The sequence below is a fragment of the Anabas testudineus genome, chromosome 18, assembly GCF_900324465.2.
Source record: "Anabas testudineus chromosome 18, fAnaTes1.2, whole genome shotgun sequence".
Taxonomy (NCBI): Eukaryota; Metazoa; Chordata; class Actinopteri; order Anabantiformes; family Anabantidae; genus Anabas; species Anabas testudineus.
Window position 1 is genome coordinate 8364482 of NC_046627.1, and position 25458 is coordinate 8389939.

Here is a 25458-nt window from a genome sequence, read left to right on the forward strand (position 1 = left end):
GGGCCGTGAACGCACCACGGAGGACAACACTGCAGATACACCATGATTTCATATTAGATTTCTATATAGTTTAGATTGTGTTTGGTTTATATAATGATAATTTATAATATAAGTTATGTTTTTCATAAACAAATTAATCATTTCACACAAAATGAAGTGACTGTTTCTCCTTTATTTAACAATAAAGTGGTAATTTAACAAGAAAAAGCATAAACCTGAGTTTTTTGGAAATAACTTTACATAAAATACTTTCTGTACAATGATATATAAGCTAAATGTTACAATTTAATCTGTACCTTCCCTATAACACTGTTCATACATAAGGAAGCTGTCTTGAGATTATTTTGGAATGAATCTGTATATTTTAACTAAACAGAACACCCAAGTAATCAGTGGTTGAACCACCTTTGGCAAAAATAGACTCGAAACAAACTCTTCCTTTAGCTGTGGATTTGATCTGTACAACTTTCCAGAGGAACTTTGGCCCATTCTTACAAAACAGTTTCATCCGCTCAGTGATCCGCTATCGAGATCATTCCACAGCATCTCTACTGGGCTGAGCGTTCAGTGCCTGTAAAAAGCATTCACCACCTTCATCTTGTGTTTGTTTGCAACATTGAAGCTTGTTTACAAAACATCTTAACAACGTTATTAATATCAAAGTATAAAAATGAAAATAGGTGATTATGTTATTTTGGTTTCATCTAATATTAAACTGAGTTGTCTTAAGTCTGCAGCACATCCCAGTTTTTCAGTGCAAAGTTGTGTAAGCAGTGAATTATGTGTGGCGTCATTTTTCAAAGAGGTTTACTGTGCGTTCTGTTAACAGTAATATGACTCCTCCTGTTTCTTGAAACTGCAATTTGCAGCTGATGTTTACCAATGCTTTTGTACACAGGTTCTTAGCTTAGCTGCTATTGATATTACTGACTCTTTATCAAAACTGACGCGACAAACTACACACACGTCCTGCTGTAAAAATGTGGCTATAGTCTTGAGTTTGTTTTGGTGCGAAGAAACTTAGGAGCCAAAATAGGAAAGTTAGTTATATGGCTTTTAAATACAGAAGAACTTACTTATAAACCAAAAACAAAGTACATTTCTCCACTATGCAACACACTATAAATATTCTACACACGTGCTTAAACTCTGCTACAGAGGGAAGTAAACCAACTCAAACAACAAGTCAGGTTTATGAAACTATCTTGTTTATACATTTCTGAGTAAAAATACACATTTACATAACAGTTACAGCTATTTAAAAAAAACACTACTGTGAAAATAAACAAATTCGAAATAAAAATATTTCACTGTCACAATAAAACATCTTACTGTACAACATTTTATAAAACGACTGACCAGCTCTGAAAGATATTTGCACTTTTTAATGCACATGTGCCACTGAGCAAGGCACCAAGTTGCAGTGTTGAAGTTTGATGGTCAAAATAAAAATAGATTAATGCTTTAATTTATGATTTAAAACTGCTGCGAGTGTTGTTTTAACATAAATCTGACATCACATAAATAAGACCACACACCCATCAGCCCCATCATCTCATGCCCTGAGGTTTCAAACTTACAACTGTTGTCATTCCTCTGTATTTGTTTGCTGATTTAGGGACATTAAATAATACAAAGCACCTCTAAAATCAAAGTGTAGACTCAGAAAAGCTCAGAATGTGAGTTATCACAGGATTTTCTGCTGCTTTATGAGGACCAGATGTCCCCATAAACCCTGTCACACACTGAAATGAAAGACCCTGTCCTCATAACAGGCAGGACTCAGGTTGAAGTTAATTTCAAGGTGTAAAAGTGTTCCCGCTGAATTAGTCCAGACTGAAGTCAAGATTTAAAGAGTAGTCTGAGGTTAAAGATAGCTACAGTTAGGATGTCTTAAAAAAAATAATGTTGAAGTGATTGGTTTAATAAAAGACAAATAAATTAAACACTAGTGTGTTAGTGAATACTATCCTGGTAAATATGAATCACTCTGACAGTATATGACTCACTTAGAATAGGATTCGCTGTATTAATGCACTAAATGGGAGCAGGTATCTCAGGATGAACAGCAGCATCATCCAAACATACTCTACCTGTGACAACGTTAACGTGTGATCTGTTTAAACAGCTACCATTAATTTACAGTATGAAATAAATAACTGTACAGTTACTGTGTGTCTGTGTGCGATATAAGGTAACTCGTGGTGGAGGGGTAGGTTTCTGATTCACACCCCTTAACAGAGAGGTGGTTCAGTCCAAGCTGCTGCACATTCAACTTCAGGAAGAGTCCACGGCACCTGGGGGAGAAGTTTATTTATTTTGAGAATATTTTGTCCTATAAAATGTTTATTTTTTTTATTTATTTATTATAAGGAACAAAGTATTTTAGGACAGCACACACTCGTTAACATCTGATCATACCTTCTGTATTCTCCTCTTCACTCTGGACCTCCGCCCTTTCTCCTCCATCCGTCTTCCTCCTCTCCTTCACCTGTCCCATGCGTCTCTTCACCTCCTGCAGCACCTCCTTCCTCCTCAGCTGCTCCTTGCAGTGCTCCACCCTCTGATCCTCCTCCTTCTCCTTCTCCTCCAGCAGAGAGCGCAGGAAGGCGGCGCTCACCACCTCTTCCCCCTCCCCCACCAGGAAGGCGTTTTTGAAGCGGTTGTACAGCATGGAGGCCTTGTCCATGATGGCCTGGTTGGCTCTGTAGAACCGCATCTACACAGAACACACAGTGCAGTAATTCAGGTTTAAGGTTCTTCCACTTCAGTATTTAATATATTTCTATTAAATAAATAAATAACACTTTAATGAATGTGCATTTTAATCTTTCTTTACCAAATGGATATTTCTTCCACCACTGGTGAGTTTTTGTACCTTTCTCAGTGTTGCCACTAGTTCACTGTGTCTCTGAACGTGCTGCGACGTCACGTAAACCATACTGAGCTGATCCAGAGCCTTCAGACACTTACTGACGTCCTGGAAGGAAGAAACAAACAAACAGAAAATGTGACAAAGAACAAAACTAGGAGCCAGAAGAGGCTCAAATGTTCCACGTTCAGCACACAACAGCTTTAACACTCAGTAATAACGTGCGTCTTACAGGGTTGTCAGACTTGAGTGAAATCCTGATGTCTCCGTGGATTCTGTGCAGGGTCGAGTCCGTCAGCGTCATGGTGGAACTCTTCTCCTGCTTCGCCTCCGGCTGCGCCTGCTCCGCCTTCGCTCCATCTGATGAATCGCCCTGTGTTTTACTCTCTTCGCTCGCCTCGTCTTTAGACGTCTCCGCTGATGATTTGTCGCTCTTCTTCTGAGTTTTTGCCCCTGTCGCTACATCGTCACCTGTCTTCTTTGTTTGATCTGTTGTAGTTTCCTGTGATTCTTTAACGGCGTTCTCACTCTCCTTCTCTTTCTTCTCTGTTTCATTCTTCTTCTCTTGTGATTTTCCAGCTGCTTTCTGTGTTTTTTGCTCCTCCTTCGCTGTTGTTGCATCGCCACTGAACTTCTTTTTGTTTTTGTCCTCCTCTTCTTCTGTCACTCCTCTCGTTTTTTCAGATTTCCTCTCAACCTCGGTGCTTTTTTCCACACTTCTGTCTTCAGGTTTCTTCTCTCTGTCCGTCTCTTTCTTCTCCTCTTTCTTTTTCTTCTCCTCCTCCACAGCAGGTACCATTGAGCGCCCCATCATCGTCTTCACCTGAACCTTAGTTCCCTGCTTGCTTATCACTTTCACGATCTTTCCAATGATTTTTCTCTCTTCTTTCTTTTCTTCGTCTTTCTGCTGCTTTGTTTCCTCACTCTTTTTGTCCTCTCCTTTCTTCTCTGTCACCTCATCTTGCTTTGCCTCTGTCTTTGTCTTGTCGCCTTCTGCTTTCACCTTCACTTCATCTGTAGTCGTTTCTGTTTTCTTGTCCTGCTCTGTCTTTTTCTTCTCTGCGGTCGTCTTCTGTCTGGACACCTTCCCCTCGTCCTGCTCCTCTTTCTTAGCACCTTCTTTCTCTTCACTTCTCTTATTCTTTTCTTCTTTTGCCCTTTTTGTGTCACAAACTTTCTTTTTGATGAAGGCTCTGACGCCTTTTTTCTTGCTGATCACTTTGGAGACAGTCGTTTCTCTCCCACCCTTCTTATCTGACGTCCTTTTGGCCTCTGTGTTTTTCTTTGCTCCATCACCAACTTTCCTATAATAATAATAATAATAATTAAAAAAAAAACTTTAATTACTTAACACATCTAGATCTACTCACATACTACACAGTGTGTGTGATTCTCTTACTGAGTGGTCTTCGTCATTTCCCTCCTCCTCACTGCTCTTCCAGCCTTAAGCAAACCTCTAAGAGATTTTAACAGACTCTCTCTCTTGTCAGCCCGGCACCGCTGTTGCTGGAGGACAAAAACAAAAAAAAAAATTTTGAAAAAGAAAATTGTAAATAAACTAATCAAGAAATATTAAATAATAAATTATCTGCTGAATCTGTTGTCGACACTGAGTTTACTTATTGCTAACATTCAAAAATGTATTTTTAAAATGCACACATTTCATATCACCAGATTCCTTTCTCGACCCAGAGAACAGAAAAGTAACAATTAGAAACCAGGAGGTGATCGCATTCGCCAACTGGATAAGTCGTCCCGAGTGGATTAAAAAAAAAAAAATTGTGGTCCTCCCTTAACTAACAAGTGCGGAGGAAATATAGTTTAAAGGTATATAGTTTAAATTTACCTCCTCATCCACAGAACTGCCTTCTGCCTCCTTCTCCACTTTCTCTGGTGTCTCTTTCCCCTCCTCTATCATCCCTTTCCTCTTTCCATCCTCCCCTGCCTCCTTCGTTTTCCTCTCCTTCTCTCCCTCTTTCTCTGCTGCCCTCGTCCTTGTTCCTTCGCTCTCTGACTTCTCTTCAGTTTTTTCTTTCCCCTTCATTGTTGTCTTCTTCTTCGTGTCTTCTTTCTCACCCTCTTCTTGTTTTGTTTTCTTCCGCGCCTCCTTCTCCTCTCTCGTCCTCTTTGTTCCTCGGCTCCCCTCTCTTTTTGCGGTCACTTCTTTCTTTCCCTCTGTCACAGTCTTTGTTTTCTGCTGCGTCTCTTTTTCTCTCGTCCCTTTTCTTCCTTCGCTCTCTGACCTCGTTTCTCTCCTCATCCTCTCCTCTTTCTTTTCTTCGTTCCAATCCTGCTTTGTTTTCTTCTTCTCCTCCTCCTCCTCTTTCTGTTCCTCTTTCTCAGCTCTTCTCGTCTTCATCCCTTGGCTTTCTGTTGATTTCTCCTCTTTTGTCATGTCTTCCTTTCTTTCCACCCCTTCATCTTGCTTGGTTTTCTTCTGCTTCCCAAACTCTATTTTCTCCTCTTCTTGTTTCTTTCTTTTCATCCCTTTGCCCTCTAGTGACTTCTCGTCTTTCTTCACCTCTGTCATTTTCTCTTTTGTTTTCTTCTGCAGCTCCTTCCCATCATCCTTCTGTTCTCTCTTCCTCTTCATTCCTTGGCTCTCCAATAACCTGTTTTCTTCTTTTTCCTCCTCCCTCTTCTCTTCTTGCTCTTTCTGACGTCTGTTGTTCTGGGATGTTTGTCTCGGAGTGGACCTTGTTTCCATGCTCTTCTGTTTCTTACCGGCTGAAAGAGACAGTATTAAATTGCTTAGTTATGTATTTGTAGAGTTCATGCAAAAGACAATTAGGCGCATGTCAGGATGTGTAAGTCACCTGGTGTGGTCACAGCAGGACTAGCAAGTGTCTTCTTCTGTTGTTCAGCATCAGTCTAAAAATCACACAAATCAAGAATGAATTCAAACATCTTCTCTCACTGTCCTCTGTACACTTTCTTCTCTTTCGAGACCCATGTTTCATGCAAGCACAGACTCTCTAGCCTGCAGATTGCACCTTTAATTACAGTACACAGCATTTAAACACGGGCCTGACATGTGCATCAGTATTTGTCTTATCTGGATTCTGGCAGGTGGACAATAAGGGGACACTGCTAAGCAAGGCTTTAAAACATTTATGCGATTACCCCGATGCGCTGCAGTACTAGTGGTTACCTTTGACTCTGCTCTTTTACTCCTGGTAGTAGCAGGGCTCGTAGCAGTTGCTTCTGCATTTTCAGTGGTTGTTTTGGAGTCTGTTGCTTTTGTTGAAGCTTCAGTGGAGCTCTCAGTTTCCCTGTCAGCTGTAACTTCAGCAGCATCTGCCAGTGTCTCAGTGTCTGGAGCTTTTTTTCTCACAGATGCTTTAGAAGGGGTTTTTGTTTTTGCCTCTTGTGTACTCTGTAGACAAAAAAACAAGAACAGAACATTTAGTTTTTTTTTTTTTTTTAAAACGTTTTAGGTCAGTCTACACTCAAAGCAGCATCACTGAGATGAAATAAAACGACAGAAACCATCATATGAAGTATGAGAGGGTTTTTCATCAACATCCCTCTCATATTTAAATAAGATGTGTCTGTTGTACCTAATACATTTTTACGTCTGTTGCACTGAAACTAAAAAGGAAGCACGTAAATGTGACCAGTTTAATTTAATTTGGATTCTTGTTAAACCATCTTACATCTTCTTCATTCTTTGCAGTAGAAATACTAGCAGTAGTTCGTCTTGTAGTCCTCCCTGCAGGTGCAGGTGGATCACTGCTTGCTGTTCCCCTTCTTCTAAATGTTGTCACAGCAGCACCAGACGTTTCTTTAGTAGGGACAGTCGAAGCCTTTTCAGAAGTTTGTTTGGACTCTGTTGCCTTCTCTGGAGCAGATCTTAAGGAAGCTCTTGTAGAAGTTTTAGAAGCCGTTTCTGTTTCTGATGTAGTTTTGCTGGGAGTACTTCTGCCAGCAGCTGGTTTACTGTCTGGCTTTGGAGGGGCAGTTTTACCGGGAGTTGATTTAGTGGTGGTATTTTTAAGTTTGTCAGCAGAAGTCAGTTTAGAAGACGGTGCCGTTTTTGCGGAAGAAGTCGATCTAGGAGGTGTAGTTTTGGCAGAAGGAGGTGGTTTAGGTGGTGTACTCTGTATGTTGGTCTTTCCTGGTACCTGTAAAGAAAACAGAACCGAAACATAGCAAAGTAATTGAAACAAAAATAAAAAAAGCTTTGAAACCTACAATCTTCATAACAGAAATATATAACTGAATTAAAACAGCTCTGATAAAATCCAAACATGAACATTATTATTTTAAAAGGCAGAATTCGTGTTTGCCATACAGCCACCATTTTGCATTTTGACAAAGCTGAGACACTTACTTTAAGTTTACTCCCAATTCCAGGTGTGTTCTGGATCTCCCACATGCCCTCAGCGAAGCCTTTGATGCGCACACCACTGCCGTACTTTACCTTGTTGCCAACGTAAGGGATGATGTTCTCTGGAGGGATTTGACCTCTGAGAGACAGAAAGAAATGAATTACCATTCAGACAGTGCTATGAATGATGTGACTGATCAGCAGCTGTGTGTACATACATCTGATGGGTCCCAAAAAAGTAGACTGGCACTCGCTTCTTGTAGCCGTCGTCTGACTTACAGATCTGAACACAGAAGCACAGAAGTGTTACATTAAAAACAACGTGCATTTATATTTTGTATACATGCGTCTGTGGGTGTATCCGTACCCTGGCAGGCCAGTGAGGGAAGCCCTTCATCTTGGCGAACACCAGGTCTCCTGGTTTGAAGCCGTCACTGTTTTTCCCCGGCATCCTGCTGCTTCAGAGGGAACAGAACCGACAGCCTCTGCACAGTTCGGCCTGGATGTGACACTGATGACAGTTACATGGGTAGGTAGGAAGAAATGCATTATATAAAGTACAAACCTAAAACTAAGAGTAGATATAAAAAATACTGTATTTATATGAATATGGATGAGAAAGATATTGGGTGATAAAACAGCATAATCACATGTAAACAAACACAGCAGACCGGCTTAAATTACAGAGACAAACTGATATGAAGACATGAAAAATTCACTATTACCACTATTACCTTTGACTCCACTACATTAATTTAGGAAACAAACAATAAGCTAACAAATGATGTATTGTTACATATTAATTAACCTCCTGACAGTACATACAGCTTTACATGTGGACTTTTGCTCTATAAAACTTTCGCTTCAGGACTTGCAATGGTAACAAAGTTTAGTTTGTTTTTCCTACATCGAAGTATTTCTAACTGAGTAATTCAGGGAGTTTTATTGTTAAATGAAACAGTTTATTTCTGATTTCAACAGTGCGTTACCTCAATACAACGGGAATTGAAAAGTGAAAACAGCTGACTCAGTTCAGTTTCTGCTATTAAACATCCCTGAAGTGGTGAATCATTGCTGCGAAGTGAAATCCGCCACTTTCTCTCCCTAGTTTCGTTTTTAGCATCATGTTCTCTCCTTGTTTACAAATACAGCCATGTTAGCACAGAAGCTAACCTCAGGTAGCTAGCCAGATCTAACAAGAGCAATAAAATCCAAGGACTGGGGTTAATTGTGTAAATTGTTCACTTGACAAGATAATAAAACGCACACTTACCGAAAAACCGAACGACAATCCCGTGAAAACTAACGCCCCGGTGATTCGTTGCTACAACAAGCGGCTTCTTGTTAACGAGCTACACTCTCCTCGTCGCCATGTTGACTCCTACGCTGTTGTCATGTGACCGTTTACGTTTCACACACTGTTTTCCCGCGTCTGTTTGGACTGTACCAATGAGCGGGGAGTGCCGACGGTACCATGTTGGAAACAAAACAAAACAAAACTTTTATTTTTATGCAGGCATACATCGACTTCAAGGCAAGATTTACTCACCAGGTTTATCTCATGGCCTTTGAGTGCAAATAATTACACAATTAGGAAACTGCATTTTCAATTGGCACATTACACAGGATCATGGTGATGATTCTTCATGCATTTTTTTGCAATACTTTCAAAACTTTTATATTACCTCGCCAAAGTCCTGCTGTATTGATGTCATGGTTGTAAAGAAGTCAATCAACAACAACAACAAAAAAAGACTCTATACTACAAACAAAATCTGTTTTTTACTCTTTGTATTGTGAATTTTAGTCCATCAATATTAGGTTTTCCTTGATGTATCCACAACTGATATTAACATTCAAATGTAACAAAGAGCAATGCAAACAACCAACACAAGAAACGAGTGATTTTAACGTCCACTAAAGAGATTAAAAAAAGTTTATTGAAGTGTACAAGTAATTAAGATTTACCTTATCTTTAATTATTTCACCCCTTTGCACATTAACACAAAAAAAAAATGTAATGAGTGAAAAGAATTTTCAACAAATTTACCCAAATGTTTCTGGATATGCTGTAGCTACAGTAGCCCATTTGATAGGGCAGGGTATCATTGGAAATGATTCCATAAAAACCTGACGTTCAGTACTGATACCGACACAAGACCTGCTTTCTCAGTTTGGGAAAGTTCTTTTGGAAGACCTATAAGCAGCCAAAACTACTTAATAAATAAATAACAGACCTATCTGATCTCTGAGTCTGCTGGGACATTTTTATGTTTATCCCACCACATTTAAGTTTGTAACCTCACAGTGATATTTCCGAACAGTCACCAATGGTGGCTTGTTTGAAAGTACGATCTAACATAGGACACCATCACTGCCAGGATCAGAGCTTCAGTTCCACTCTTAAGAATTTCTATAGGCACTTTGGCTGAAGCAGCCAACATGTCCTTTCAGGTGTCGAGGACTAAACTCTCCAAAAGCATGGCAATAACACATTTCAGACATGAAACTAAGTCAGCTTGCTAATCGCTGCCACTGTCGCTGTCGTCCTCTTCCTCCTCCTCCTCTTCTTCTTTTTCCTCCTTTTTCTCCGTTTCGTCTAAAAGTCCTGAGAAAAAGTCATTTTCACCAAAAGCTTTCTTGGTGAGAGACTTCATTCGTTTGTCTTTCTTCTTCCTCTTGCGGTATTCGTTGACGGTCATGTTGGGTAAACTGGAAATGTCCCAGAACTTGACAAGCTGGTCGTGGCCACAGCTGACCAGGAAGCGGGAGTCCCAGGACTTGGCCAGCTCTTCGATGGGTTCGCCAGGGTGTTGCCCGATGCAGCCGATAACCCGGTTAGGAAGAAGGTTGATGGCCCTAATTGAGGACAGACAGAGGATGTTAGTATCCTTGTTTGTGATGAGAGTTTCTCCACCAAAGGACAAACCCTGAAGGTAAGCTTTTAAACACTTTGGTATCCCAACTCACCGAATGTATCCATCCATGGAGGCGGTGCACATGATGTTGTCTGTGATGGGTACGATACAGTCCACCGACTCTGCTTTGATGGCGAAACGGTCACTGGTGGCACCAAAGCCGTTCCAGTTGAAGATGTAGATGGTGCCCTCGCTGGAGCCACACACCACCTTTTTGCCCCGCTTCATCAGAGCCACCGAGGTCAGATCGCCACTCTGGTACTCCGACAGCAGCTCAAACCGCCTCCTCTTGATGTTGAAGACGCCCATGGTACCATCACCACTGTATCAGAGTATGGGTTAAAGTAGAACATTGAACAAAAACATAACATCTGTCTCGGAAACCACAACTAAGAAGACAATTAATGATCAAGAACAGAGAGGAGTTTGGCTCTTCCATGAAAAAGAAACCAGTAATTATTATAACAGTAAACAGTCTTTTCTGGATAATATTAGGCTGTCACCTGGTGGTAAGAAGGATCCTCTTGGCCTGGTCCACAGTGATATCACTGATGTAATCCTCATGGTGTTTCATATCCATGATGGCCGTCCCCTTCCTCATATCCCACACCTTCAGAAACATAGACGCACATTAACAGTCATAAACAGTCTGACAGACAAACCTGGACAATTAAAAACCTGGAGCACTAATAAAGAACCAGACCGTCTTCAGTTATAATAAAACCATCTTGTGGTTTTGAGTATTTGTAGGCCAGTTGTACTAAACTACTTTCTACTACTACTAAAGTACTAAACACTTCACCACCAAGAAAGATCATCTTCAACCTTGTGAGACATGCACCTGAGAACCAGGTGAGGGCATCAAAAGACCGCTAAACCAATAAAAGACCAATTCTAAGTGTCAAAACCAATAAAAGACCAATTCTAAGTGTCAAAACATTAACTTGGCCCCGTCCATCATAGACCATCTACCTTCAGTATCTGGTTGTTTATTTAGGAAGCACCTTGTTGTTACCAGTGGTTTTAAAATAACAGTAGTAATTCCTTTGCGGACCTTCAAGGTGCCCACGTCGTCTCCTGTCGCCAGGATGTTTTCGTCCACCAGCAGCAGGCTGTTGATGGGACTCTCATGCGCCTTTCGGATCCTGGTGACCAGCTGTCCACGCTCCACGTCCAGCATGTGGATGCACTTATCCCGGGACACGCTGTACAGCTTCTGTCCGTCCGCGGAGAAGCGCACCTGGCGGCAGGACTTCATGTGGTGTCCGGACGACCACAGCTCCCGGTTCTCCCCCTCTGTGCACGAGTAGGAGAAGGCGTACACGTCGCCGTCCACGTCCCCGCACACTAATATGTCCCGACTCGGGTGGAGAGCCACCGTATTGGCGTTGGCCTCCAGCTGGATGTCTCCCGGAGTGTCCCGTATCTTCGGTCCGGGCGGTTCGCCTCCGTCCTCGTCTTCGTCCTCATCAGGATCCGAGTCTGAATTCTGGACAGTCGGCTCGGAGTCTGATGTTTCTGGGTCTCTGGTGGTTTCTGGAGCTTCTGTTTTGTCCAGTTCTGGAGGTTCTGTCACTGTAGAGGCGCTTTCAACGTGTTCCGAGGACGCTGCCATGTTGTTTTCGTTCTTCTTCTTCTACGTCGAATGAAAGCAGCGTTACCGCAGAAATCAGCTCACACCGCCCTCTAAGTGTATTAAACCTCCAGTGCATTCAGAAGAATAAGTAATTAAAATAGTGATGGGCAAAGTGTTCACACCATCACATCAAATTAAATCACCTTGATGTAGTTGATTCATAGTTAATTAGTAATCCTAACACAGGGGCTGATTTTTTAACGTGTTTCCAGAAAATATGACTTTTAGAACTTTATGCATACACAAAATATGAATTTACAAAGTCTATTATTCCTGTCAGAGAACTAACTTTACTCAAATAAACATTTGAGTTTTTTTTTTTTTTTTTTTTTTTACAATTTCCGCTACTTTATGTTTAACTACGATAGCCCAACACAGCAAAATCTAAATGCGGTTCAAGTATCAAACATAAACTTGGTAAAATGTTTATTTTTCAACACTGTAAATGAATTAATTTTATTAAATTTAAATTTAATTGAATTTAAATTGACCCACTGAACTAAACAGACGAGTTACGTCACGGTACAAGTGCTCCCCATTGGTCAGTCATCCAGCCAATCAAGACCATACTCGGAAATGACGTATAGACGCTCGGCTCAAGATGGCGTCAGATTCAAACGGCTCCTGTTTACAATAATGAAATGTTGAAGTAAGTTTATAAGTTATTTATATGTTTTTTTAATTTCATGTTGCAATTACAGTGTAACACTTTTCTGATGTTTCTTAAAAATGTTAATGTTAAATATTAACAGTGAAGGGGTTCTTTGTTTTAACGAGTATCTCACATAGGAACAGCATTTCATTCAGAAAATGTAGGATTTTAATAATATTTGTTTACAGAGAAAAGTGTAAACAGTCTAGAAAGACAATTAACACGTTTCTTGAATCGCTAGAACTGTCTAGTAAATTCGGCATAGAGCACATACGCTCAAACATATCTTAAATGTGATTTAAATGTCAGCTATTTTTGTTGCTACTTGTATAGTTTAACGTCGTCTATCTTGCTGCGAGGTATACATTAGCTGCAGATGGTGAATTATGAATTGAAATGATATGAAAATAGTTCTCGCATTTTTTATTTAATGAATGCCGAATTTAAAGTTGACCCCGACTGTCTCTGGAATAATCTTTCTTCTTAATATAAAAGCGATATAACGTGAAAAACAACGTCGTTGAACGTTTACTAGGTCGTTTCTTAAAGGGAGATCACTGTCGTGTGAGTGCGTCTGCTGGCAGGGTAACAGCAGCAGCCAAGCAACCGGTCTCCCCTGGTACTAAAACATCCTCCAGAGTCTCTGCTGTTTGTTGGTTTGTCTGCACACACGTAGTAAAAATCACACAACAGCCACAATAAAACAGATCAGCGGAAGAAAAAATATTCAGTACTTGGCTGCATGCAAACATTTAAATAAATCAGTGTTAACTAATTTTGCTCCAATAAGCCAATAAACATGAATTATTATTTATGTAGTAGCGTTAATGCACTTTTGCAGCGGAGACATGCAGGCGCAAGGAGCGGAGCAGAGGAAGCAGCCTGGCCGGGGAAGGAGGGGTGAGAGCGGGCAGAGCCGAGCACAGACGCGGGGTGGACAACCAAGAGCCGCGGTCAACAAGGCCAGGAGCCCCGAGGAGATGGAGATGGCGAGGTGGGTACTGAAAACAGACATAATAAAGAAGTTGGTTTGTTTAATATAGACAATTATTAATACAATATAAGTTTAACCTTTTTGACATAAGTGTTGTTTATAAACCACAGACATTAAAACTGCATATTACTGCACTATCTCAATGCTGTAATCTGATTCCTCACTAGATTTCTTGTTTTTCTTCAGGTTGAACGAGCTAATCACCACCATGCAACAGAAAGAAAAACAGGCAGGAGATCGAGGAAGACGAGCGGAAAGGGAAGGAAATGAAGATGAAGATGAAGAGGAGAAGGAGCTAAGTAGAGAAAGAAGGAGATACATAAGCAGTGGAGGTGGAGGGAGGAGGAGAGAGACAGAGCGGGATGGGACAGGGAGGAGGGCGGCGTCAGAAGGACGAGACAGGAGCAAGAACTCTGAGAGTCTGAGGTGGAGAGTGAACCAGCTGGAGAAAGAAAAACTGGAGCTGGTGTCCAGCCACAACCAGGAGGTGAGAATAAAATGACTTGAGTCTGTTTCTTCCGCTGTGCTTCTGCTGTGATGCTTTATTTACACACTATGGTAAAGTCTTAAAGCTGAAGATAGTCTATGCATCATGTGTTGATGATAAATGAGATACAAACATATAAAAACAGCAGTATCTTTGATTCTGCTGCAGTGTTTTGCAAGGACATAAGGCCCTTTAAACAGAACCGTGCACGAGGCGCTTAGATTTAAATGAGGATGCTTTAAAAACATCATATTTTACCTGAGTTTGTATAGTGAACACTGGTTTTAAAGCGTTCATACAATGCAGAACAAATCGGCTTTCCTGGAACTACTGAGTGATGGATGAAAACGTAATGTTAGTCTTAATGTTTTGGTTTTTAACTATGTATGAGCGAGTGTGTGTCCCTGTTCAGCTGTGCCGGCTGCAGGCAGAGCTGACCCGACTCAGGTCCTCAGTGGAGCGAGGTGAAGCACAGAGGGAAGAGCTTCAGTACCAGCTGACCATGAGCCAGAGAGACACAGATAAAGTCGCCAAGCTCGGCCGAGACAAACAGACGCTCACCGGTACGTGAATCAAATGCACCCTGCAAGAGCTGAAGTTTTGTCATAACACAGTAATACTTTAGCTGTAAAACTGTATGTTTGTGTGTCAGAGCGAGCAGCAGAGCTTCAGCAGACTGTGCAGGAGCTGCAGAAAACTTTGGACATCACCCGGCGTGCCAGGGAGGAGGACCAGCATGTTTTGCAGCAGGAGGTCGAGGAGCGTGACAGACTGATTCACAGCTTCAGCTCAGAAAATCAGCGACTGCACCAACTCCTGCAGGTATCGCATGCACATATATAAAATCTGGAGTTGGGTTTGATCTTTGTAATTATCTTGACCTGTTCAGTTTACATCTCATCACAGAAAATAACTGAAATTTATGACCTAAAAATAAAGAGGGTTTGTAGTTTCAACACCCAGTATTTGTGTTTCTTCCAGGATCACGAGGAGGCTGTGGAAGAGTTGGAGAGAAGGATAGCAGAGGTGCAGAAGGAGAAAGAGAAGGAGGCCGAGGTGAACAGAAGACAAGCTGATGAACTGAAATACCTGTCGGAGAGAGAGGAAAGGAGCAGGAGAGAGAAGGAGGTGAGGAGACAGAGGGAGAGAAGGAGGCGTGGTAAAGGTGGCAGGAAGAACAGAGAAGAGACAGAGTCATTGAAATGACTGATCTGTAGACATTTTCCTTCTCTTCAGCTTTCAGACCAGAGGGTGAAGTCTCTGGAGTCGAGTGTTGAGACAGAGCGAGCGGCTCACCTGGAGTCGAAGTTTAACTGTGAGCTCATCCAGGTAAAACAAAATAAATTTTGCCTAAAAAAGGCATAAAGCTAGCCATTTTCTTAGTTTGACCTATTTAACATGAGAAGCAGGGTTAAAACCTTTAGAAACAAACAGAAACAGTTTGAAGATGTATTCATGAAGTAGCATTAGATACATTTTGTCTGCGATCAGCTGCGGGTGCGGGACCTGGAGGCGGCGGTGGCGGCCGAGCGCTCCAGCCAGCAGGAGGCGCAGTCCAACCTGGACCTGCTGAGAGCTAAGTTCAGAGAGGTGGAGAGAGCTTACACCCTGGAGAGAGAGAGGAGCGTTGGCACTGAGCGCGCTCTGGAGCGGTGAGAACCCCATACGAGAAACACAACAGAAGCATAAAGACAGAACTGCTGCAAATCTGATTTTATTTGTTCTGGTTCATGATACCCACTGACAGCAATGACTTTACATTAAGCCGTGATAGACTCTAAGTACATTTATTCAAATACTCAACTTAACTACAATTTTGAGAAACTTTTACTTTGGTACAAAACAAGCTTCATCATGTTACTTTTTTGTTTTCTTTACTTTTCACGTGGTTTCTTTTCATCATGATGTTGTTCTCGTACTTAAATGTTTATTTTAGTCTAATTTCAGTTATGAAAAACAATAATAAAAAGAAAAACAATTTCCAATGATAACATGAATAGTTCACTTCCTGTTTTATCTTCACTGTTACACGATAAACGTCTGGCTGTCGCAATAACGTTTTTTTTTAGTTAATTTTTATGTGTAACTGTGTGTTTGTAGTTTGCAGACAGAGTACGAGCGGTATAAATGTGAACAAAGTGTTGCCTTGGAAACAGAGAGGAAGACGACCTCTGAACTTTCAGAACGCCTGGAGGAAGAACGGAGACAGCACTCTAACACACACTCACAGCTAGAGCTGGTAACGCACACACACAGACACACACACACAGTGATATAAGTGATATGTGATTTGAGCGAAATGACCCTTTAAATTCTTCTTCTGTGTTTAGGCGGCTAAGAGGCGGTCTGATACCGAAGAGGCGTTTGTGAACTGTATGAAACAGATCAGAGAAACACTCCGACACCACACAGGTAAACACTCAACACACACCTGCTGTAAACAGCTGTCACAATGTCAGGACATAAATTCAGTGTGTGTGTGTCTGCAGACTGTCGTGCTGCAGCAAAGGATGATGGGAGCCCAGGTCATTCTACTGAAGTCCTGCAGTTGCTGAAGACGACTCTCTGCTCGAACCAGGAAAAACTGGAAGAGACGAAGCAGCAGGTCCACACACACACACACACACACACACACACACACACACACACACACACACACACACTCTTTTTCTAATCAGTTCTGATTTATTTCAGTTTTTATGTATATTTTAGCTATATTTCCTATAAATGCGGTACACTATGTAAATATTGCTAAATAGAATCAAATCACACTTAGCTACGTTCATGGGAAATGGGCCTGATTGAAATAAACTGCAATTATCCTTTAAATCTTGTGTGTTTTTCCACACAGGTCCAGGATTTGCTGCTTGCGTCTGAGAGGCTGCAGGAGGAGAACAAGAATCTCCGTCAGCTGACGTCAGATCAAAGCAGGCAGCTCAAGGTAAACACAGACCAGACTTCACTGAGAAATTAACCGTTTTTAGGATGACCGTTCACTCTGCCCTTTACCTTTTTCTGCAGGAGTCTCAGCAAGTATCGGTGAAACTGGATGAGGAGGTGGCTCGTCTTCGCCAGGAGAGTTCTGGTTGGTCGACACAGATACGTGACCTGCAGTCCGAGCTACAGAAAGAGAGGGAGGAGAGGAAGACAGAGATGGAAACAGCGAGGGAGGAAAGGGACAGAGAGAGGGTTAAAGAGAGGGAGGATAGGACAGCAGCAGTCCAGAAGATAACTGACCACTACCAAAAAGAGTCAAAGGTGATTATGGTCAATCTGTCCTACAATTCACTCACACTACACACTCTTTCTTTATTTCTTTCTCTTACTTTCATTCTTTCCCTCCCCCTGTGCTGTTGTGCTACAGAGCAGCTTAATGTCATCATGATGGAAACATTTAATTACGCTGTTGATGACGCTGAGTAAATTCTATAAAACTACACCACACAGGGTTTAAAGTTAAAATTAAGTTTGTGTCCTTCCAGCTGTAGTAGTAAATCATTGTGTGTGTGTGTGTGTGTGTGTGTGTGTGTGTGTGTGTGTGTGTGTGTGTGTGTGTGTGTGTGTGTGTGTGTGTGTGTGTGTGTGTGTGTGTGTGTTAGGCTCGTCTGTCCTTCCTCTACCGTCTGTACCAGCGCCTGCTGGCTGGCTGTGTCCTCCTTGATCAACCCCAGAGCATTCTGGGTGATTTCACCTGGGAGGAGCTGTGTGATGTCATCAACGAACAGCTTGACCAGCTGACCTCTGACCTCAAGAAGGCAAATGACAAGGTAAACAGTTGCTGCAGTACTACATGCTAGTGCGTGGACACCAATTATTGTCCACAGACCACACTTATGGCTCCTATAAAATTGACTGTTCATATTAGTTTTTATGTGGACGCAACAATCACTTTAATAAACAGTCCACATTTTACAGTGTAATGTAAAAACGCGTGCTAATCTGTCCCCATCTTCACCCTCTGTAGATCGCCCACCTGCAGAATGTGTGTGAGAAGAAGAGTGTGTGTGTCCGTGAGCTGCAGCACAGTCAGGAGTGTGTGTTGTCTCGTCTGGAGGCGAGCGTGAGGAGGAGGGAGGAGGCCTGGAGCACTCAGCACACACAAGCAGTGACACAGCTGCAGAACGAGCTGCAGGTAACACACACTCACTCTCTCACCCCTCAGGTGTTTTTATTTTGAACCTGATTCGCCGTCAGTCGTCTCTCCCTCCGGCGACAGAGACGCTCGGAGCTGAATCAGCAGAATGAAGTGTGGAGGTTTGCAGAAAGAAGTTTTCTGTCCCTTTGGTCAACTTCCCCATCGAGTGATGAGATGATAGATTCAAACATCATCACTTCACGTCCAACTTTGTTGTCCCCAAGAGAAGAAGCTCACTTTACAGCAGCCGTTTACAAATGAACCAGCTTTAAAACCTGAGTAGAAATTTGTGTTGTGATATTTTATTTAAATAATTAGTCGTATCCTAACAAATTCAGAAGAACCCTGGTTGGACCCTGGTTCAAAACTATAAACTACCTCACATGCTTTCTTTCTCTCCCAGGTGTGTAGATCTCAGTGCGACTCCCTCCGGGATCACATTTCCTCTCTGGACCACCACTGCTCCTCGCTGACCTCTGACCTCTCCCAGCTCCAGGGCCTCCTCTCTCGAAGTCGTAAGGAGTCTGCCTCCTTCTTTTTAGCCTGCGCCCTGCTGGCCGGGGCGCTCAAACACACCCACTTTCGTCTGCAAATGCTGTCCGAACAGAAAAACCTCCTGTCCAGACAGCTGGTGGAGAGGGAGGTGCTGGAGGAGGAGGTGAAGAGGTTGGCGGAAGCACTGGGAACTGAGAAAAATGAGGCTGAGGAAGAGGAGGAAAGACGAAGGAGGGCGGCGAGGCGGTGGAGAAGGAGTGTATGTGTGGTGCTGGCGGCGAGGAGGTGGTGTGCTCTGGCTAAAAACACTACAGTGTTGTTTCGGCTGGAGCGAAGCGCTGGTGGTCCTGCCGTCTGTGTCTGTGGAGACGCGACTATGGCAACACAGAAGGGACAAGGCAAACTGAGAACAGGTACATGGATCCAGTTGGACTCTTAGATGAACTGATCGGTTCAATACAACCTATTTTAAGACCTTGTGAGGGAGGGAAAGTGTTTTTTACTACACTAGAAGAAGACGTTATCTCAGTTATGGTAACTATATGGTATAAACAGCACCTGTAATTGATTATTAACTGAACTGTGTCTTGATCGTAGCTTTTATTTGTGTTTTAGGTGAAGATGAAGGCCGTGAAGGGGCGTGTGCTCGCTGGCTTCACTGTAAGGGTCTCGCCTCCACTATACTGTCTTCCATGGCTGATCTGCAGGGGGCGCTAGCACGCACAGGTAAACAAGCACACTAATACGTACCTCTGTCAGTTTTTACAGCCACATTTTTCAAGTAATACTGCGCTGTGTGAGTAGTGAGACTGACCCAAAAAGTCAACTCTCATTATGGAGGCGTCTCTTTCTCTCTCTTTTAAGGCTCCTCCCCTCCTGATGTGATGTCAGCAGCTCGTTTTGGTTTGTCCCGCCTCCTGGACCACCTTCTCGGCCAATCGGATAAGGCGTCCCACAGAGTGAACGAGGACACATTGTGTGGTCGACTGAGACTCGGCTTGACTAAACTGACACAACCCGACATGAAAGTCAGTCATCGCAGACATTTAGTCTTTAAGGCTGTGACTACAAATGTTCACGCTCTTAACTAATAATTTTTTAATGCTAGTGGATGGTTTGATTGTGTTTCATTGATTTTGTTGAAGTTGATCTTGACATCTGTATGTCCTCCCGTCAGGCCCTGGTCTCCACCCTCCAGCAGCACTTCTTGCTCTTCAGCCAAAGGCTGCACTCGGCTGAGGTGGAGCGGCGGAGTCTGAGGCTGGAGGTGGCCACTCTGAAGAAAGGACTGAGACAGGAGAGAGAAGACACCTGCAGGATGGTGGGTCTGAAAACAAACAGCTGGGGCACTAGTCCTGAAGCTCTACAGTTCATCTACCCACCGTATGTTTACTGTATCTATGTTTGTGTGTGCAGGTCCCGGCCGAGCGGTTCCACAGCGTGTGTGAGGAGCTCCGTCAGGCTCTGAACAGGGAGCAGGAGGCTCAGGCAATGATCCGGGAACAGACCAACCAGCTGCACACACTACAGCTCCGAGTCAACACACACACCTCAGAAGAGACCAGCACACAGCACACACTGAGCCAGACTGCACAGGTGTATATGCACATACTAAAACAATAAATACACCTGAACCTCTGACTTGTTTAGCAGTAGGAGTTAAAACAGAGGGAATATTGGACCTACAGTCATCAGGTGGACACAATCACAGCTCTTTGTAGATCATATATTATTTATATACTGTTCAGCAAAATAAAAGTGTCAGTAAAAAGTGTCACAATATTGAAGGTTAATTTAAAAATTAGCACACGACTCCTTCACTCGGTGTGTAAACTGCACTGTGTTTCACTTCAGGCTCTGTCAGAGGCTCGACAGGAGGTGAGTCGGAAGGAGCGTTCGCTGAGGATTCTGGGTAAACACCTGTCGTGCACTCAGAAGGAGAGGAAGCAGCTGGAGGAGAGACTGCAGCGAGCCGAGGACGAACTGAGGGACGCCTCCAGGTAACACAGACAACGCTCACTGTACAGTTAAAGCTACAAACGACCCATAATGCAACACTCCCTGTAGAAGACGCTGTTACACTGGCACTCGCTCCATTTACAAAGATATTCTGCTGTTGTGATAATGGAAATGTCTTATTCAGTTCAGTATTGGTTTCGCCACGTTTGTTTAATTTCTTTCTCTCCTAGACGTAAGGATTGTCTGATCGGCTACATGAAGGCTGCAGAGACGAGCTACAAAGAGGTGAACACACACACACACACACACACACGCACACACACACGTGTAAATAATCACATACAAAACATTTAAATGTTTAAACGTCCTGATAACATTGTGTGGTCTTCAGGTCAAAGACAGTCTCCTCCAATCAGAGAGCTTGTTGTCAGCTCAGCTCCGCCCCCTGCCGTTGCCCAGGCTGGAGTTGAGTGGAGCAGAGTGCATCATGGGAACTCCAGAGGTGGCAGCGTGCCAGGTTTCTATTTCTTTCTTTTTTTATTTTTCCGTTCTTCGTCCTCCTCTTTCTTTCTCTGAACTCACTCTCGTCTCTCTCTCCACCTGCAGAGTCTTCTCTCCGTCGTCTCTCAGCTCTTTCACACCTGCGGCTCCAGGATCGACTGGCTGGAGCAGGAGGTCTCCGCCCACCGCAGTCATGTGACTGCTCTGCGCAGCGAGCTGCAGGACGTCTGTCTCCGCGATAACCTGGCTTTCGTCCCCGTACGACCCTCATTTCGTTTTCTGTCTCACGTTATTATAGATTTAATTTAATTAGCTGATAATTAATCTCTCTTCTTTTATGTTTCAGGTGGACTTTACTGACATGGAAGCACCTCCCTCTGATTTGTCAGATGGACCAATAGTCAGTTCAAACACAGCCGTCTCCAAACCAAACCCCACCCCCTCCTCTCCACCCATCAACGCCCCCGGGGTTAAAACGAAGAAGAGAACCATGAAGAAGAACAAAGTAGGGAGGAAGTAACAGGAGAAAAACATGTAGCATGAACTTCTTGTCCTGGAGAACCTGGAATATTTTTGTCTGGCCTTTCTCATGTGGAAACTCTAGTTTTAGTTTTGGAAAGTCTTGGAAACTCCTGGGCCTGAAATATGTGAAGTTGTTCACCAGAAAAATTCAGACAATCAAAACTTTATTTATGTTTGATATCATCAGTAAAAACAAAGTGCAGAGTGTTGATCTCTTTGTATTTGTGTTTTGTTTTTGCTCTTTATCTTTCACCTCACACACACACAGACGTCTCAAGGCCATATGGTCGCCTGTTATGACAAATACTGTGACAGATCAGCAGCTGGTTATCGTATGAGTTGGTGTCATCTTGAACTGAGACGTGAATCCAGTTTGAGTTCTGTAACTTTTGTTTCATGTCACCTCTAAACTGTAAACTTGTAAACTACATAGTTAGGAACCCAACTATTCACTGCTCACCATCAGTGTCATGAATTAACGAAAGTGTTGTAGCAAAGGTGTGACTGCATCTATATCTTCACTGCGAATGAGGATAGTCTGCTTCAGCCACATGAAGCAGTTCTCTATGACATGTTGCTGACTTGTTCAGGCAGCTTCATTTTATAAAAACTTTATTTATAAAAAGAAACAGACTTGTTATTCTTATTAAAACCCACAAATCGAAATCTATTCATACCCTTAATTCATTACTGTGTAGAATCCCCTTTAGCAGTAATTATGGCTCCACAAGCTTCTCACAGCTGAATTTATCCCATGATCCTCTCCAGCTCCATCAGATTGGTGGGAAACGTCTGCAATTGGTTTAATGGGGTTTAAGTCTGGGACACTCAGACACTCCTGAAGCTTTTTACTTCAGGTCCTTGTACTGAAAGAACTCTGAAGAACGTCTCTGTAGTTTATTATATTCTGTTGTATATCCTGTTCCTGCTGAAATAATAGAAGTTGTTCACCAGCAAATCACATACGGGATCCTTGAAATTCAAAAGGCGACAGAGAAATAACACGCTGATTCTTCTCTTCATGCGAAAAGTGAATCTTTTCTTAGGCTTTAAATCAAGACCAAAACACTTTGTGTGCATTAAAAGCCTAGTATGAGCAGTGGCTCCTGTATACTGCGTATGAGGCATTCAGGGACAGATCTTAGTGTAGGACTTTGAAGCTAAAGATGCTGGAAATGTTGAAATGCGGACGAGCAAAGTGAGAAAGTTTTCAACCAGAAGAAGAAAACACGACAAACATTATACTGCTGCTGCATCAGCAAGATGAGTGTGTGTGTGTGTGTGTGTGCAGCCCTCAGGCAGCCTCGGTCTTCTCCTCTGTGAATTTCTGTTGTGTAAATGTAAAACACATTTCACACAACACATCCTCAGGCTCGGTGTGTGTTCACATCTCTTCTACAAAGCTGCTGTCGCACACACAGAGTTGTGCTGATTCGGCCAAACCAGAATCTCCTCTTTCCTCTGGAGATGTTTGTCTTTTTTACCTCTTTCTCTCTGGGGAGTCACAGCAGCTCAGGTTATTATATCTCCACACTAGAAAACTAAATGTTCCCCCATATTTCACTGGAAAATAAATTGTATGACAACTTCAGTTTAAGGCTTTGTTTGAAACTATTGGTTGAACTGCGTAGAAGCCACAGAATTTTACTGGCTCAAAAATAATTGGACAAACTATTATAATAATAAATGGTCAGTTTTATACAACAGATAAATAATTTAGCTCGTCATCATTTGAACGTCCCTCCAAAAGGCAGAAACAACGAGACAAGAACATATTCCACAAAACTATGGCAGCCTTCTGGCTTTTGTGGTTGTACCATGTTTGTTCCTCTTCTGCACGTACAGGTAACTGCTGGGTGGCGCTATCCATCAGCTGCCATGTTACTCCAGCCACTATAAAACCTGCCGCCTTGGTCTGCTAGGAGAGACTCTCTCCATGGCTGCTGTTTTTTGGATTTCCACTGATTTGTTTAAATTGTAAATTGCAAATTTGTGGCGTGGTTTCCCAGAATTAACGCATTAATCCAATCAAATTGCTTTTGAGTCCTTTTAAGTCTTGTTGAGGTTGTTTTTGTAGTGTTGGCTGAAAGTGTTAAGTTTTAGTTATCTCTGAAGCACATTCATGGTGTCTGGAAGATTGATAGTGTGCTGGTTGTTTTTCTAGTTCATTGGTTTCCAGTGTGTACGTACCTGCCACACCACCTCATGAAGACTAGGGATGAACTTAGTTCAGTGTTTGGTTACGTATGTTAATGCTTGATATACCGATACTGTGAATTCCACTAGTGTCTAAAAAGTAAATGCATTTAATATATTTACTGTTTTATCTCTTTGTGGCTTTAAAACTTACTAGTGTGGATGGAAAACTCCTCGTCGTCTTTTGACATCAGCTGTTGTGGCTGCTGGGAGCAATTAACGCTCTCTTTATCATCTGTTGACTCTTCTGTCACTTGCTTTCAATGGAGTGGCTAGCTTAGCTTAGCATCAGAGACCGGACAGCTGACTCTGGTGTTTGCATTCAGAGCCCTGACATGAACCTACACACACTGAAATTACAGGTTTATTCAACAGGAGACGTCCAGTGTTCGCGGTCAGAGTTTGTCCCGCTCTCGAACGACAGATTAAGTTTAATTCCTGATGAAGCAGCAGCTTCTCTTATAGACACCGACTTTCTCTATCCTGCAGGAAGTGACAAATCTGAAGTAGGCTGAGAAGTGATGAATTACTTCTGAGGATAAAACACGTAATCCCAAAACAAAGAGACGCTCCAGCATCCAGCGACGCCACAGGATCACTGACTTGGACTTTTACTGCATCTGCATTTCAAAGTGACCAGCAGCTGAATGGTAACATAAAGACTTAACGAAGAAAAAAACAGAAATCAAAAGCAGAGATGATGGTTTTGACTTACTGTGTCAATGCAGTTTGTTAATGTCTCTGGTGCTGCTGATCCAGCATTAAGTCTTCCTCCAGAAGTAGAGTTTCTGCTCTGCCATCACTGCCAAGGTAGTTGTGTCCTTCACCACCTCTTCAAGCATAGAGATGGGATTACCTTAAAGTCCACAGCCACCTCCTTGGCCACATTTAAGAGAAGGTTGATGTACTCTGTATTCTGCCTCCTGTCCCTGCAGGACTCAGTTACCAACAGGGTGAAGAGGTGAAAAGAAAGGTGCTTTGGTGCTGCTGCCCATCGGTTTAGACACACAAAAAAAATTTGTCTGTCAGGTAGTAATGCAGGAGGTTCTAAAGGAGTCAGCGTAGATCTTCGGGAGCCTCTTTAAAAGCAGGTTTCAGATAGAATCCACTCTCATCCGGGTTCAGAGGTGGCCCAGGACAAAAATAACATGTATTTAGTATGAAAAAAACTGAATACATGTAACAGAGGATACCTATTTAGATTTTATGATACATAGGTTTTAGTTAGATTGGCATTTTGTCTTGACTGTAGCTGTGAAGCATTTAAAACAGGAGTTTTTAACTTATGTTGCCTTACAGACCACTTTTATTATGACAATATAGCCAAGATGATGATTCAGAGATCAGTAACCACTGATTTCATGGCTGATTTTTGTTCAGAATTAAACATTTCTACAGGCATAATAAAGTCTGCTAATGCTGAATGTCCGTTTCAGCTGTACTGAAGTAAAATCTCATCCAACATTTTAACACAACAAATGTCAAAAAACACAACTTAATCTCTTGTTATCCTTTCAAAAAACCCAACAGCTAAGGGACTTTAATCCTCACGCTCTCTCCTAAAACATTAACAGGATTATACAGTTCAAACAGGCCTCCTTTCATTGAATGTCAGCACGGGCTGAAACTTTTATCATCACCAGGGCGATGATGGAAAAACTTGATTAAAATAAAAATAAAAGCTGAAACATCAAAAGAAAACACACATACAAAAAGAATCAATTAAAAAGTGTCAGTGTCCTGTTTTTGTTTGAATTCCTC

General features: G+C 42.4%; 3 protein-coding genes across 4 annotated transcripts; 1 reads left to right on the plus strand and 2 right to left on the minus strand.

Annotated features, from left to right (window-relative positions):
* Positions 1-265: 265 nt before the first annotated feature.
* Positions 266-8587, minus strand: LOC113168219 (hepatoma-derived growth factor-related protein 2-like). 2 transcript variants are annotated; one of them, XM_026369213.1, is made up of 13 exons: positions 8476-8587; positions 7570-7701; positions 7421-7485; positions 7206-7341; positions 6529-6996; positions 6024-6248; positions 5689-5743; positions 4719-5599; positions 4272-4378; positions 3105-4176; positions 2879-2980; positions 2422-2719; positions 266-2297 (listed from the first exon to the last, which is right to left on the minus strand). In XM_026369213.1, the coding sequence occupies exons 2-13, from the start codon at positions 7651-7653 to the stop codon at positions 2278-2280; spliced, it is 3513 nt and encodes a 1170-aa protein (XP_026224998.1). In that variant the 5' UTR covers positions 7654-7701; positions 8476-8587; the 3' UTR covers positions 266-2277. The 2 variants fall into 2 exon arrangements, with proteins under 2 accessions (XP_026224998.1, XP_026224997.1); XM_026369212.1 differs by having other exon boundaries at positions 7570-7713; positions 8476-8581.
* A 172-nt stretch (positions 8588-8759) lies between these two features.
* Positions 8760-11746, minus strand: wdr55 (WD repeat domain 55). Its single transcript, XM_026369253.1, has 4 exons — positions 11175-11746; positions 10624-10730; positions 10173-10442; positions 8760-10061 (listed from the first exon to the last, which is right to left on the minus strand). Exons 1-4 carry the CDS (start codon positions 11733-11735, stop codon positions 9725-9727), a joined length of 1275 nt encoding a protein of 424 aa, XP_026225038.1. The 5' UTR covers positions 11736-11746; the 3' UTR covers positions 8760-9724.
* A 545-nt stretch (positions 11747-12291) lies between these two features.
* On the plus strand, positions 12292-21699 carry LOC113168216 (coiled-coil domain-containing protein 171). The gene is made up of 25 exons (XM_026369209.1): positions 12292-12405; positions 13250-13402; positions 13589-13889; positions 14302-14452; positions 14542-14711; positions 14871-15017; positions 15126-15218; positions 15381-15541; positions 15990-16128; positions 16220-16301; positions 16379-16494; positions 16741-16830; positions 16911-17147; positions 17489-17656; positions 17854-18021; positions 18428-18932; positions 19135-19245; positions 19384-19547; positions 19697-19840; positions 19936-20115; positions 20374-20519; positions 20709-20763; positions 20870-20995; positions 21085-21237; positions 21326-21699. The coding sequence occupies exons 1-25, from the start codon at positions 12398-12400 to the stop codon at positions 21497-21499; spliced, it is 3942 nt and encodes a 1313-aa protein (XP_026224994.1). The 5' UTR covers positions 12292-12397; the 3' UTR covers positions 21500-21699.
* The last annotated feature ends 3759 nt before the right edge of the window (positions 21700-25458 follow it).

Coding starts and splice junctions, on each gene's coding strand:
- wdr55 (XM_026369253.1), bottom strand. CDS start 11,735: ATGGCAGCGTCCTCGGAACACGTTGAAAGCGCCTCTACAGTGACAGAA. Junction 10,731..11,174: donor ACGACGTGGGCACCTTGAAG/GTCCGCAAAGGA, acceptor ATGTTTCTGAAG/GTGTGGGATATGAGGAAGGG. Junction 10,062..10,172: donor TCCATGGATGGATACATTCG/GTGAGTTGGGAT, acceptor GTCCTCAATTAG/GGCCATCAACCTTCTTCCTA.
- LOC113168219 (XM_026369213.1), bottom strand. CDS start 7,653: ATGCCGGGGAAAAACAGTGACGGCTTCAAACCAGGAGACCTGGTGTTC. Junction 7,342..7,420: donor TTTTTTGGGACCCATCAGAT/GTATGTACACAC, acceptor TCTGTCTCTCAG/AGGTCAAATCCCTCCAGAGA. Junction 4,379..4,718: donor GCAGTTCTGTGGATGAGGAG/GTAAATTTAAAC, acceptor TTTGTCCTCCAG/CAACAGCGGTGCCGGGCTGA.
- LOC113168216 (XM_026369209.1), top strand. Junction 16,831..16,910: donor ATCAAAGCAGGCAGCTCAAG/GTAAACACAGAC, acceptor CTTTTTCTGCAG/GAGTCTCAGCAAGTATCGGT. Junction 19,548..19,696: donor TGACACAACCCGACATGAAA/GTCAGTCATCGC, acceptor TCCTCCCGTCAG/GCCCTGGTCTCCACCCTCCA.